This window comes from Suillus subalutaceus (genome assembly GCF_016647625.1).
Source record: "Suillus subalutaceus strain FC151 chromosome Unknown DFJ58scaffold_12, whole genome shotgun sequence".
Classification (NCBI taxonomy): domain Eukaryota; kingdom Fungi; phylum Basidiomycota; class Agaricomycetes; order Boletales; family Suillaceae; genus Suillus; species Suillus subalutaceus.
Window position 1 is genome coordinate 430,526 of NW_024540261.1, and position 12,349 is coordinate 442,874.

Below are 12,349 nucleotides of genomic sequence, written 5' to 3' on the forward strand. Positions count from 1 at the left end.
AAACGTGCAAGCAGTAGAGTTCTAGGACTTTGTGATATGGTTCACCCGTGGAAGGTACGAAGTCATATTGAACGCATTTTGACAACTAGTCCAGAGAAGACGGTGGTCTCCTAGGGTGATGCCTGTGGACATCTAGCTAAATTCTAGGGGAGATCGTCTGAAAGTTGAAAAAGGAAATTATCTCAGAAGTTGTCTAGGACGCCTTCCTTTTGATTGTGCAATGCAAAAGAACTTCGGAGCGACAAGTGGCAGGATATCTTCTAGGAAAATAGAGTCTTGCATTGGAGTACCTGCTTGGTACCCGCACAGGTTCAGTGTATCAATCACACCAACAAATCAGCATTCTCGGAAACTCCTCGAGGCTTCGCATCTTCCAAAATGCCCTCCGTCCCAGTAGTTTCGCGCGCAGTTTCTGCGCTCGACTGGGGTTCCGTTGCCTCATTCCTCTTCGTAAGCGCATTGCGATAAATGCTTCTTAAGGTAAGCACCCTAAAAGTGCCCATCACAATTGCGTGTGCTCCAGCATAGAATGCATAGTACTCAATCTTTGGCTCGCTATGAGCGAGGTGCAGGAAAATAATCCCCATGCTACATCAAGTTTGCAGAGTCAGAAGCTATACGCAAGAAATATTTGCAGTTCTCCATGATGGAAGATACCCACCAAAGCATTGCTGCGGTGCGGAGGCTACAAACATCAAAATTTAGCCCGCCTTAGAGTTAGCCCATTGAATATAGTGGACATACAGGTGAAGTATGGTGGCGGCAATTGGATTTACGACTTGCATCTTGGGCGTGAAGTGTAGCAAGGTGAAGATACAGACTTTTGTTTATATCAGACGAGACGAGGCACTGCCTGTCACTGGAATCACCGGAACAGTATCTTGTTCACGAATTCTGAGTTGTACACGAACATGTGACATCGTGAGATCCGTAGCGTTGATGACCAGAATAGCATTCACGTCAGCATCAGCGGAAGCTATCCAACGCCTGGCGGCTGTATCTCCTGTGTGGGTTATAAGTGTATTACTCAGTCCTGATCTCACCACCATTTTTCACCTTCACAAGTGCAATCGAACAGTATTATGTCAAACTCACCCGAGCCTCCTCCACCGTTGACTGAGAAGCTGACTGTCAAGAAAGTGTTAACATCCATCGGCGCTGGTATCTTTGTCCTGTAAGCAATCAGATCATAGAAAGGAAATTTGTGGTGCGAAACTGACCACTACTCCTTGACAGTTCTAATATCATCAATAGTATCTGGTGAAATTGTTAATTTCTTCTTGACTACGATGATCTAGAAATTGCGAGCCAGCATTGCAGTCATTTTCACCTATCTTGGCTCAACCATTCCAGTACTGGGACCATATGCCCGCTATGTTGCTGTCTATACGCTCGGAGTGAGGACCGTCTTTCTCACATGCGCGTTTCTTGTCGGATGCTATTGGTGCTGTCTTCGACTGGTGACACCGAAGCAGGCTGGAAGCAGTATTTCCGAGTGGTGTTCGAAAGCGATAGCACACTCGTGGAATTTCTTGAATCCAAGCAATGGAAAGCTAGGCAGGGCGGGGAGAACATGGTACGCATCGTCCTGTATTGGTTACTTTAACGCTTGTCAGACTGACCAGTTCCGTGTGCGACTTACAGTTTTGGTGAGTTGTTCATGCCAAACCAAAAGAGTGGCTGCTGACGTTCTTGTGATTCCAGCCATTATGGGCGTACATTACACTTTTAACGGCTTGCGTGATTGCTTCTACCCACCGAAAGTACCCCAGTTCGGGAGGGTACCAGCCTGTCATTGGTGTCATTTTCCTCATCAATGGCGCCAGTTTCATCCGAGTTGCCTACGTAGGAAGGGTGTCAATAAAGAAGGACGCCAGAGGCGAGAATATGACAGTGGGCAATAATGACAGTCAGCCTGAATCGGATGAGGTTACTCCAGTAGGTGAATATAAAGAAGACGACACCACAACTCAATGAAGTGGTTATCCTACGGGAAGTGGTAAGTTAGCTGTCTCCCAATGAATTATTCCCTAGCATTGAATATTCGGACAGAAATGTCTTGATAGGTGCACAAATCAGTACTCTTTTGTGATCGAAATGTTTCAATATTATTCACCTCCTCCGGTCTCGCCACCCACTTAAAGGTCATGATTAGTATCTGAAGAACAGATGAGCCTGGAGTAAATAAAACTCGAAGGTTTTTATTTTGTAGTGACTCACTAGTAGCAGGGCATGGATCGCCCCAGAAGAACGTTTTGTGCCACATATTCGCCACTGATTGTCCCAAGACCTGGTTGGGGCGAACTTCTGAACGAACGCCCGGGTTCTTTGTCAGTGCATGCATCATTTGGAATCGCAAGCAACGGTCACTACTCTGGGATCTTGGAAGCTACCTCTACTTCTCAAACGGATCTGTCAGGACTCATAGGTAGTAAGTTCCCCATGATCATGGGGAAGGAGGGGAAATATACACACAACCACCCATGCATCCGCAGTTGGTTTAGGTAGAATCACGCTTCTGAGTCTCGACCCCCACAGGTACGCAGAAAAACGCCATTAGACTCCTGCCTGTGAACGCCACCTGTTGAATATTCGGTTTCAACCCAAGCCTGGCTGAGCCCAGTCCAAGAGACGGCTGTTCATGAACTTCACGCTGCAAGTAATCGTTCGATACCGATTATCCTGACCGCAATCGCATTTCGTTTCGCTCAGACTCAGGCTGAGGTGACGAGGCTAGACGAGATTGAGATTTGATCACCATAAGTGAGCGCAAGTAACCCGGGCCAATGTTGATTTTCCGGGAGTGAAGATGTACGCTGGTACGATTCAATGACACACACCTGCAGACGAGCGGCGTAGAGCCTATTAGGATGGTGGTCATTCCTGGCAATACTGCGATTGGCTCCTCGCTCACATTCTACAAGATCTCCGTCGCAAAGACCTTGTCGAAGCTGCGTAGATTGGTCGATGCCCACCATTGTGCATGAGTTGGTGCCACCTGGTGACTTGATCAAGACCTGTGATGAAAAGGCGTAGCTCAAGGGCTAGCGGGCCTTCAATTTGGTTATGACGCGCGCCACCGAGAGTCTCGTTCCTTGTTTTCGACCTTGTCTATCTTACCATCGCAGTTCTGTAATAACAATATTATCCTATTCTCCTCCTCGGATCTTTATCTGAGCCCCAACAGCAGACTTAGGGTGTTGCTGACAAGACCCCGCTTCGCTGAGACAGGAAGGGATGAAATCCCTGAATAACAGAGCTGACATCCTTAGTTGCTATGAGGCGTCTGTATAATGAGTGAGTGAATTGATTGATATACGATGCATATATTTGAGGAGAAGAAGTGAACGCCAGTATGTGTTGAAATCATAACAGTGAGGTGAATGACCTTGTCAGCCTCGCGGCGAGTACCGAGAAAGCAGCTTAAGATAGTTATATGTAATCATTGCAAGACGGAGGGTGATACTGCTCTGCTTGTTGAAAGGCTAACATATAACAATTAACGCTTATCGTTTAACCCTGATGATCAATGGCTCGCCAGAAAACATGAAAAAAGTGCCCGCGATAATAGAAGGATCACGCCAGCGTCAAGTTACTTGAGCGCCACCATAACAGATCTGGGATTGCAGTAAGTGACGGACAAAAAGACCGTAAGTAGGATTAGTTTAAGGTATGATGCACGCAGGCCCAACGAGTTCCAAGTGATCCAAAGAATACGACAAAGAAAGAATGTTATGCTACACACAGCAGTGACAATGATCGATTCCGGTATTTATGTTCATGTAAATCAAGTCCGATGCAAGTGCAAGTAAATGGACGAAGAAAAGCTCCCGGCCCATTGAACCCCGAATGAAAAATACAAAAACATTCATCGCACGAGGGCCAGACGCCCGACCATGAGAGCACCAGCTATGACAGCGACCAAGCTAGGCAACGCTTGCGCAAGTCCCAGAGCGTTGCTCATCTGTCGACCTTGGCTCGTACCCGCTAGGGCGTCGGCTAATCCTTTCTCACCATTCGAGGTAGCCAGAACAGAGGGGTCAATGGTCATGGTTGGTCCATGGAGATTCGTGTATGTGGAGGTTGAGAAGGTCATTGTTGAGCTCTGGTCGGACTCGGCCAGCGCATTATCGGTGAGGAATACGAGGGCGAAACCAGGAGCAGGTACTTCGACTTGACACACGTTATTGACCTGGTCACAGGGAATTGTCTGTATGTCGAGTGTGCCAACAAGTCGTCCATCTGATGTGAATGGACCGCCAAAGGTCTGGGAAATAATCAGTCTAGGTGGTCAATGCGGAAACTTGATGTTGTGCACACCTGTCCAGCCCACGTAAAGTTGTATGTTTGAGAGACGGAGTCAGCCAACAGGTACCTGAGTGAGCGTTAAAAGACAATAAATCCATGGCAATACGGGATCACTCACTTGACTTGCACTTGAGCAGGCACTGTTCCCCCGATCGAAATACTCGCAGTGTAGTTGCTATTTCCAGACGGATCCGTGATAAAGTTCGTCAGCGCGACACGGACTGGCTGGCCATTTTCGTAAATTGCGTAACCCGGAGTATAGTCATTTCCACCATTTGCCTGCAGATCCAGGACCTGCGCGACATTGGAGGAGCCCAGCGCTTCTGCGACTACTAGAGCCGAGTAATAGATCGGACCTGCGATGGGAGCATCATTGGCATGCAATAGAGAACTGATGCAAGGTAGCTCATACCGATGGTCCACTGATGGAATGTCGACTGGTTTCTCACAGGCGCTAAGAGACAAAGTTAGAACAATCTTCATCCAGGTAAGACAATTAATACGAACGTGTAAAGGGCTGTAGAGGACAATGGTCAGAGGTTGGATGCCGATAGGACTCGAGTTGAACGTACATTATAATATACGCTCTGCCCACCAACATGGAAAAGAACAGTTGAGAAATTGCTGTATGCTAGCTGGAGAGCATAGTCAATTCCCCACAGGGCAGCCCCGAAGCTGTCGCTTAACCCGGGGAAACCTCCGCAAGACGCCGTATTGGTTTCTGACATTATGAAGGGCTTTCCAACGGATTGCGCATATGCGGCAGCACCGGGGAACTCGTTAACAATGTCAATTCCGGCTTGGTGTGTCAAGAAGGACGGGAACATCTCTTGACCAGTGCGCTCAGTTCCTATGCCAAACTGAGCGTAACAATTATCAGTGGGGTACCTTTAGAGTTGTGAGCCGGACGACGATAATAATAAACAATCTATCGTTCACCTTTCAACACCCAATGCAGCAAGGTTTTGGTTGAAGTCTGTGGCGAACCCGGTTTGCCAGATATCCGGTAGGCTCCACACACCAGCCAGATTGGGGCCAATGAGCAGATTTTTGTTGGGAATATTAGAGTCTGCTTTCATTGCGTCGATAAGAAGACCGAATTCGTCGTGGTAATCCTGAGGGCTATAAGACTGCAAGAGGTTCAACAATGTGATGCAGAATGCGGCCAGAAAACCCTACATTCGGTCGGTGACCGTGTCGTGAATAAAGATCAGGCTCATTGCCAGCCTAAAGCAAAAACAAGTAATCAGAGACCGGCGTATTATACGTCAGGTTTCCAAACCTGTAGACCAATCAGATAACTTCCAAGCATCGCCTCTCCAACTTCAGCGATCTGCAAACGCCAATTCTGAGTGTCATTGAACGGCACACCTGTGCAAGAAGGTCAGTGACAACAAGAGTATTATCACGCATCGCATACCCATGTACCAATAGACATCAGTGAGTGCAGATATCTCGGCCATCATTTTGATGATCTCGTTTGTGAAGACAAGGGGCGGCGTTGCTGTCTTGGAGGTGTTCAGTCTCGGAATAATTGAATAAATAAAATACACAAACAGGGTTAGATGACCCCCCGTAGTCCTTCTCGAGAGCAGCACCGTCCGGGGGTACTGGCCACTAGGGTAGCGGTTTCTTGAGTATTACCACCGACACGAACCTTAATGCTGCCCCCGCGTTCTCGCAGGTTGGCCATAAGGTTGAGAAACGGCACTTGCAGGAAAGAACTGCCGATCGGGATAAATATTAGAGTCCATATTAGTAACCGAATTTGTTACCTGTTCAGCCCGACTACAAGATATGTTTAACGGATACAAATGCAAGTGAAGGAAGCACTCACGGACTTGCGTCGTAACACTAAACTCTATACTGAAGCCAAAAAATGAACCTTCTTGTTGAATTGAAAGTCCCGAGAGATTACCCCCAGTCTGCAGCTCTACACCGAACTGAGTGGGTGGGGGAGGATTAGGTGGGGCGGGTGCAGTTAATATTGTTTGATCGTATGAAGCAGCACCCGTGTATGAGGCAGAGGCAGCCGTCGTGGTCCCAAGTGGTGACTGAACGTGTGGGCCATAGGCAGTAATAGCTGCCCTAGCAAGGCCGAAGGAAAATATTAACGAATGGACGAGGAGAAGATGCATTTCAACGAAATGTCTGAAGCCATAAAAATTTATCAGCTACCCGTAGATCATTTAGTAAGTGTGAAGGAGTACCAGTTCCTCTAAATGGCGATTCCACCCCGTTGGAAAGAGTTGAACGTTAAAGACCAAGGTGCTCCCGAAAAATGTCACTACAGCTTATAGCATTTTCGGAGCCTTTACATAAAGGTCAAAACAAGCGAGAATAATTACTATTAGCGCCAATATAAATCACGGCGGATGCCGGAAACAATGCGGAAGCGAATGTTTTATGCACCCACTGGCAGTCTCAGACATCTTTCCATTGAAGATGACACTTATGTAGGACAGTACTTTCTAACCTATGGGACCTCAGTGTCCCTTCCGATTTCTGAAGTCGCGAATGCCCTGATAAGGCATGCCCTCACTGTCAGGCCGGCCGTTTTAGACGCACCCTTCAACGAAGAGATGAATTTAGTAGCTGCTATTGGTGGACGCCATTAGTTCAAGGCTCGTAGAAATGCCAAGACTCGTTTAACACACAGACATGATTGTTGTCTACTACGCCGGTGAGTCATGGGGTTGGATGAAAATGACTCCTGCTCACATGTGTAGTAGGGTCGTATTCTACTGCTTGAGATTTGAAATCTACAGGCAGCAGGCAGGTGTGCCTTCGCAGTTGCCGCACATTTCATCAACGACAGGCATAGACACTGTCAAGGTGAAAGCAGTAACACGGCAAGTATGAAGGAGAGACGCCTTGTTTGTGAGGTGTAATATGGGATCCCAAAGATCAAGTTGAAGGGGACGGTAGGAGGATAGCCTGCTTTTATGTGCTGAATACTAGTGTTCTGTGCAGAACCTGCCCACCTGAGATACCTCTTCAAACAGACGACATTTGCATTGCCAGCAAACTTCAGATTTGACTTGCTCCATGTCCCTGGCAGAAGAACACCAGGAAACGCTGGTAATATGCAATCCTGGCAACCCGTTGTTGTATACCAACCTTTTTCTTTCCGCGTCTTGTGGACGATGAAGGTTCTATGTCAGGGCTGAACGGAGGTTGGATCCTGAATGTGCGTATCGGGTATGGGTGTCTCTTGATGATGATGGTGGTGGTGGTGCCCCTGTACGTGAGCCATTGATAGTAGTCGATGGACGAATGGCGTCTCCCCTTTCTATGTCTTTCATTAGCCTGGATAAGCTTCCTAGAGTGAGCGTCGAAGACCTTCTCCGCGGAGGCGTGTGCGAGGCGGTGACCACGCTCACGCTGCTAACCGTCGTATCCTTGACCCTCCCAGGCACACGTAATTCAAGAAAAGTGCGGGAAAAAGGGTCCCCCGCATTGGATGACATTGTTGATCGTGGGGTATGCGGGGGGTGAGTACCCCTTGGGGAGCCCTGAAAAGATGCATCTGAAAGTGGTGGAGTGGGGTAGGGGTGAGGGGCTCAGCGGTTGGCGGTTGGCGCTCGAAGTCACTGGGAGAATGGATTTTCTGATGATGAATGTGATGCTGCTTCACGCTTCCTTGCCTCTCTAGATCCCTCATCCAACCCTTGCACTCCATCTCGCTTTCTCCATCGATTTCGCCTGATTCCGAGTCCGAGCATGGCGCAAGATAACTACTGGAAGATTCAGGACTCGTTCCTTGCGAGAAAACGAATCGCGGATGTCATGCAATGAGGATTCTTGGCGGGTATGTCCGGACCATAGGAGTGCGAGGTGTTTTCCAACATACCTGCCAGCCTTGCGCGCGGTCTCGACTGTTTTCTTACGCCATTCTAGGTATGGAAGAGAGTCGTATGGGGAGGAATAAACAAAAGGCGTGAGAGCGGGAGAAGAGACATTGTTCCAGTAGATTGCAACTGTGATGATTGAAGAGGTGGAGAGGAACACGCGCCATTCCAGGTGATTAATCCCTTCCCTCTTTGGCCCTCCTTCCAGCGCTCAATGCTCGGCTTTCAACACCACTCCAGTGATGCAGTAGTGAATCCAGGCGAAAGAGCTAGAGGGTTGGAAAAGGCAGACATCAGAATCAGATGGATGTAACCTTGTCGTCCAGGACTTGTTTCTGCATTCTAAGCTTAACAAATGCATAAACGGAAGGAAGAAACACAAGTAATGGAAAGTACGCAGTTGATGCGACTATATGAGCTATAAATGAGAAATTTTGATCAAAAGAGTAGCGTGCTATACACCCATGGAGAAAACGACAGTCCAATTTGTAACCTTGATAGCCGCAAGCTTCAAATTGAACAGCTGCCATTCATCAATAACGCACGCAGATCGGTTGGTCATCAAGGCCAAAGAACCCATCGAAGAAGTTGGGACCATGTTATGTGCCAAAGAGGTCCACGACTAAAAGCAGCTGGGACGGGTAGACGACGTGACAGGCTGTTACGAGGTTGCATGGCGGTTCTGGTCGAACTTCCGTCGAAGGGACTTGAAAGGAACTGAGGGTCAGGTTGTGAAGAATTTGTCTTTTCAGAGAGTGGATATCGTTGGGTTATGAGTGTTAACGCGGTGGGGAACAAAGTGAAAGTTCAATTGTACTCAATTGCAAGTCTGCATCGTCTAGTTTGCATCCGTTTGTCAGACGCTCGAATTTCGTCCACGTCGAGTTTGAGTCTGGAATAGGTCTCATTACGTTAGTACCACGTCAGACACCCCTCGGAGTCAACCCCGAGTCTGTAGCGGCTAGCCTGTTGCCACCGGTAAACTGAAATCACGAGTTCTCATACCTCTGTCGCGTATAAATAAAGCTTGCTTCATTATCCTCCGGCCCCAACCCATTTTGAATTGGCAGCACAAAGACAATGGCGCCTAGACCAATAGTAGATGTCAACCAACAGACAGTTGCTGATATGAAGGCAGCACGTTCACGAACCTCGATCAGCGTCCAGGCTGTCAGAAATTATCTATATGGTGAACAGTCTAAGACATCCTAGTTCTTGTAGCGCCCTAACTTCGCTCAGGTGGACAGCAAGTGTGGGATCTGCATGAACGCCTGGAAAAGATTCTTGTGCAAGAACCATTATTCGACAAACAGCACAGGTGAGTGTCAGCTATCTTGTCTTTCCTACAACTTATTCTCTCAGGGACTTTCTAGGGCGGACAGATCAATTCGTCAGAGCTGCCGCCATCATAAATAGGCTGGATGAGTTACGTCGGATGCATAATTGGTCTGAAGAAGAATACAATACAGCCTCGTCACTTCTTTCGGAAACGACGTCGACCACACTACATGACCGCGGTATGTAGATGTATGTCCTTCACGCAGACAGGACACTCATAATTTGTGTAGCATTCCAGCCCATTTTCGTCGGTCAAGGATCTCCCGCATTGATGGACAACTATTGGGATTTGGTGTATGAGAAGGGGATTCAAGGGTGTGTTGCCTTCAAGTCATTTTCGCCTGAACTATACTCACTATGAAGCTTTAGGTGTTATTTGCAAACCGAACTTGGTCACGGTACAAATGTAGCTCGTCTAGAAACTACTTCGACGTATATCCCGGAAACCCAAGAGTTCGAAATAAACTCTCCCAGTCTTACGAGCACTAAGTGGTGGGTCGGTGCTCTGGGAAAGTCCGCAACTCATGGTGCTGTCCAAGCAAAGTTGATCTTGCCGGATGGGAAGGATATGGGCCCTCACCTCTTCTTCGTGCAACTGAGGTCATTAGGTTTGCCTGGCCAGTATTACCCAATTTATAGCGACACTGAATACTTTTGCAGAGGATCATAAACCTCTTCAAGGAATCACTGTGGGCGATATTGGTCCGAAAGCTTCGGGAGGTACGTGAAATCTCAACCCATTTATAATGCATTATCTGATGTATTCGCTACAGGCATGGCTTCACAAGATCAAGGCTTCGCCAGATTTGATCACGTACGGATACCCAGGACGAACATGTTCTCAAAGTTTGCTGAGGTCACGACGGAGGGTAGTTATGTCCAACCTCCTCACGCAAAACTCAGCTACGGAGGAGTAATCTTCTTCAATTCGTCTTGATATTGATATCACTGACACGATATGCCAGATGATGTATATCAGGGCAACGTCTGTCAATTCTCTGCGCTTCTGCCCAACAGGACTAACAATATAATCCAGCATGATACCAGCGTCCGGATGGACCATAGCCAAAGGTAGAGCTCTAAGCATCCAGTGTAATCTCCAACCTAATCCTTTCGCAGCTGCAACAGTTGCTATTCGTTACACGACTGTCCGGAGACAAGGCGAACTAGATGCAAAGGGACTCGAACGCCAAGTTTTGACATACCCTTCAACGTACTACCGCTTGTTGCCCATCCTCTCTAGGGCATTCGTGTTCATTGAGCTCGGGAGGTATACGGTTTGTTCTACTTCTTCGTCCGTTAGCCCAAGTACTCACCTCTGCGATGGTCAGATCAAAGCGTTGACTCAGATGCAACAGCGACTTGCAAATCGAGACACTTCCCTTCTCCCAGAGATGCATGCTCTCTTGTGTGGCTTAAAAGTCTTTGTTACTACACATGGAATCGCTGATATTGAAACCGCTCGGCGTTCTATGGGTGGACATGGGTACAGCGCATTTGCTGGACTTGGGCGATTATACATTGAATACCTCCCCGCCGCGACGTGCGTTTTGCCTTCTGAGCGTCAACTGATATTGAAGAGGTACCCAGGTTCGAAGGGGACAACTTTGTCCTGGACGGACAGGTAGTACGCGCCGCTACAAAGTTATGCAAAGCTGTGCTTTCGTCAACCACAGATGTTTCCACGCTTCCCCCTTCATCGGCTTATTTGCGCCTGTTGTCCACAACTAGCAAGGCCCCTCCACAAGTCACAGCATCAACTTGGCACGATGTCCAAAGCGTTGTCCTTCTTCTAGAGTGGCGTGCTGCTCTTATGGTAAAGAACTTCACCCAAACGCCAGCAGGTGGAGATGTCGATGCGAGCGTCAATCAGCGCTTGGCCAAAGCCGTAACAGAGGCTTTTGTCGCCGCGCAGGTCGGTGAGATGATCAACAATCTCGCCAATTTACCTTCGGAGGACGCGAAGGCTGTCGGCTGCCTTTATAGGCTGGTTGGTTGCCATCTTCGTCACTGCAAACGTTCTGATTGCATCATTTTAACAGTACTTACTAACGTGTGCTGAAAGCGCTCTCGTGGATCTCCTTTCGGTTGGGTTGATTCGTCATACGGGTGCTGGCGATCCTACGCAGGATCTCCGTTTAGCCGTCAAAGCTCTTTGTATTGAAGTCCTGCTCAATGCCATTGGTCTAACCGATGCTTTCGGCTTCTCGGACTGGTCCCTAGATAGGTACTTGTAAACGGTATCTGTATGGTTGACGTACTGACTACGTTCGATAGCGCACTGGGAGTCTTTGATGGCCGTGTTTACGAGGCACTCTGGCAACGAGTGCAGATGGAGCCGATGAATAAGGATGAAGTTACTCCCGCTTATGCTGTAAGTCTTTGTTTGTTATTTGGTTGTCATTTACTCAGTCAACGTAGCCTTATATTCGACCCATGCTACAACGCGGGCAAGCTGCGGCTCAGGAGAAGATGAAACTCAAAAGTAGACTCTGAAATTACCAATGGTATACCCACAACAGCCCGCCATTTATGAGATGTACGTGTTCCTCCCTAGACACATGTTCAGACGAGTAATTTGCGCACTACAGGATGTTCAGCACCAGAGTAGTAACGTAAGCTAGCATGACTTGGATCCGTGCCATTTGTAAGGTATCTTTACACATACCAGTGTTCCTTTATCTTCAGTTAAATTACTACGCACATACCAGTTGTATTTGAAATCGATCTATGCAGTGAGCTGATACGATAAGTGCAAGAGCCGTCTGCGACAGGTCGGAACATTGATGTTAGCAACGAGAATAACGGGAGTTGACCAGTACGAATTTGAAAATTCATCATCGACGTATGTG

The 12,349-nt window shown here is 47.9% G+C and overlaps 4 protein-coding genes across 4 annotated transcripts; 2 read left to right on the top strand and 2 right to left on the bottom strand.

The window, feature by feature from the left end:
* Positions 1 to 323: 323 nt before the first annotated feature.
* DFJ58DRAFT_837746 (uncharacterized protein) lies at positions 324 to 785 on the bottom strand (the record flags this gene model as incomplete). Its single annotated transcript, XM_041392399.1, has 3 exons — positions 324 to 588; positions 662 to 685; positions 745 to 785. The coding sequence occupies 3 exons, from the start codon at positions 783 to 785 to the stop codon at positions 324 to 326; spliced, it is 330 nt and encodes a 109-aa protein (XP_041248656.1).
* DFJ58DRAFT_64956 (uncharacterized protein) lies at positions 717 to 1,943 on the top strand. The gene is made up of 5 exons (XM_041381533.1): positions 717 to 1,174; positions 1,237 to 1,260; positions 1,313 to 1,576; positions 1,645 to 1,649; positions 1,705 to 1,943. Exons 1-5 carry the CDS (start codon positions 1,083 to 1,085, stop codon positions 1,902 to 1,904), a joined length of 585 nt encoding a protein of 194 aa, XP_041248657.1. The 5' UTR covers positions 717 to 1,082; the 3' UTR covers positions 1,905 to 1,943.
* A 1,655-nt stretch (positions 1,944 to 3,598) lies between these two features.
* Positions 3,599 to 6,631, bottom strand: DFJ58DRAFT_742526 (glycoside hydrolase family 79 protein). Its single transcript, XM_041387205.1, has 15 exons — positions 6,519 to 6,631; positions 6,146 to 6,459; positions 6,084 to 6,096; positions 5,966 to 6,032; positions 5,866 to 5,925; positions 5,729 to 5,816; positions 5,591 to 5,679; positions 5,488 to 5,535; positions 5,248 to 5,438; positions 4,881 to 5,196; positions 4,816 to 4,825; positions 4,721 to 4,762; positions 4,427 to 4,664; positions 4,321 to 4,375; positions 3,599 to 4,267 (listed from the first exon to the last, which is right to left on the bottom strand). The coding sequence occupies exons 2-15, from the start codon at positions 6,444 to 6,446 to the stop codon at positions 3,869 to 3,871; spliced, it is 1,917 nt and encodes a 638-aa protein (XP_041248658.1). The 5' UTR covers positions 6,447 to 6,459; positions 6,519 to 6,631; the 3' UTR covers positions 3,599 to 3,868.
* A 2,441-nt stretch (positions 6,632 to 9,072) lies between these two features.
* Positions 9,073 to 12,249, top strand: DFJ58DRAFT_766284 (peroxisomal oxidase). Its single transcript, XM_041388785.1, has 16 exons — positions 9,073 to 9,348; positions 9,399 to 9,477; positions 9,522 to 9,676; positions 9,728 to 9,812; positions 9,867 to 10,105; positions 10,158 to 10,217; positions 10,271 to 10,410; positions 10,463 to 10,482; positions 10,534 to 10,568; positions 10,617 to 10,774; positions 10,829 to 11,040; positions 11,088 to 11,487; positions 11,540 to 11,724; positions 11,775 to 11,871; positions 11,919 to 12,036; positions 12,089 to 12,249. The coding sequence occupies exons 1-15, from the start codon at positions 9,240 to 9,242 to the stop codon at positions 11,991 to 11,993; spliced, it is 2,049 nt and encodes a 682-aa protein (XP_041248659.1). The 5' UTR covers positions 9,073 to 9,239; the 3' UTR covers positions 11,994 to 12,036; positions 12,089 to 12,249.
* Positions 12,250 to 12,349: the final 100 nt, after the last annotated feature.

Bases quoted from the DNA above. Each gene is read 5' to 3' on its own strand.
- DFJ58DRAFT_766284 (XM_041388785.1), top strand. From the start codon at position 9,240: ATGGCGCCTAGACCAATAGTAGATGTCAACCAACAGACAGTTGCTGAT. The intron at 11,725-11,774 runs GTACTTGTAAAC...TACGTTCGATAG, and splicing joins TCGGACTGGTCCCTAGATAG to CGCACTGGGAGTCTTTGATG. The intron at 11,872-11,918 runs GTAAGTCTTTGT...CAGTCAACGTAG, and splicing joins AAGTTACTCCCGCTTATGCT to CCTTATATTCGACCCATGCT.
- DFJ58DRAFT_64956 (XM_041381533.1), top strand. From the start codon at position 1,083: ATGTCAAACTCACCCGAGCCTCCTCCACCGTTGACTGAGAAGCTGACT. The intron at 1,175-1,236 runs GTAAGCAATCAG...ACTCCTTGACAG, and splicing joins GGCGCTGGTATCTTTGTCCT to TTCTAATATCATCAATAGTA. The intron at 1,261-1,312 runs GTGAAATTGTTA...ATTGCGAGCCAG, and splicing joins AATATCATCAATAGTATCTG to CATTGCAGTCATTTTCACCT.
- DFJ58DRAFT_742526 (XM_041387205.1), bottom strand. From the start codon at position 6,446: ATGCATCTTCTCCTCGTCCATTCGTTAATATTTTCCTTCGGCCTTGCT. The intron at 5,197-5,247 runs GTGAACGATAGA...ACAACTCTAAAG, and splicing joins GCTGCATTGGGTGTTGAAAG to GTACCCCACTGATAATTGTT. The intron at 4,376-4,426 runs GTGAGTGATCCC...ACGCTCACTCAG, and splicing joins CCTGCTCAAGTGCAAGTCAA to GTACCTGTTGGCTGACTCCG.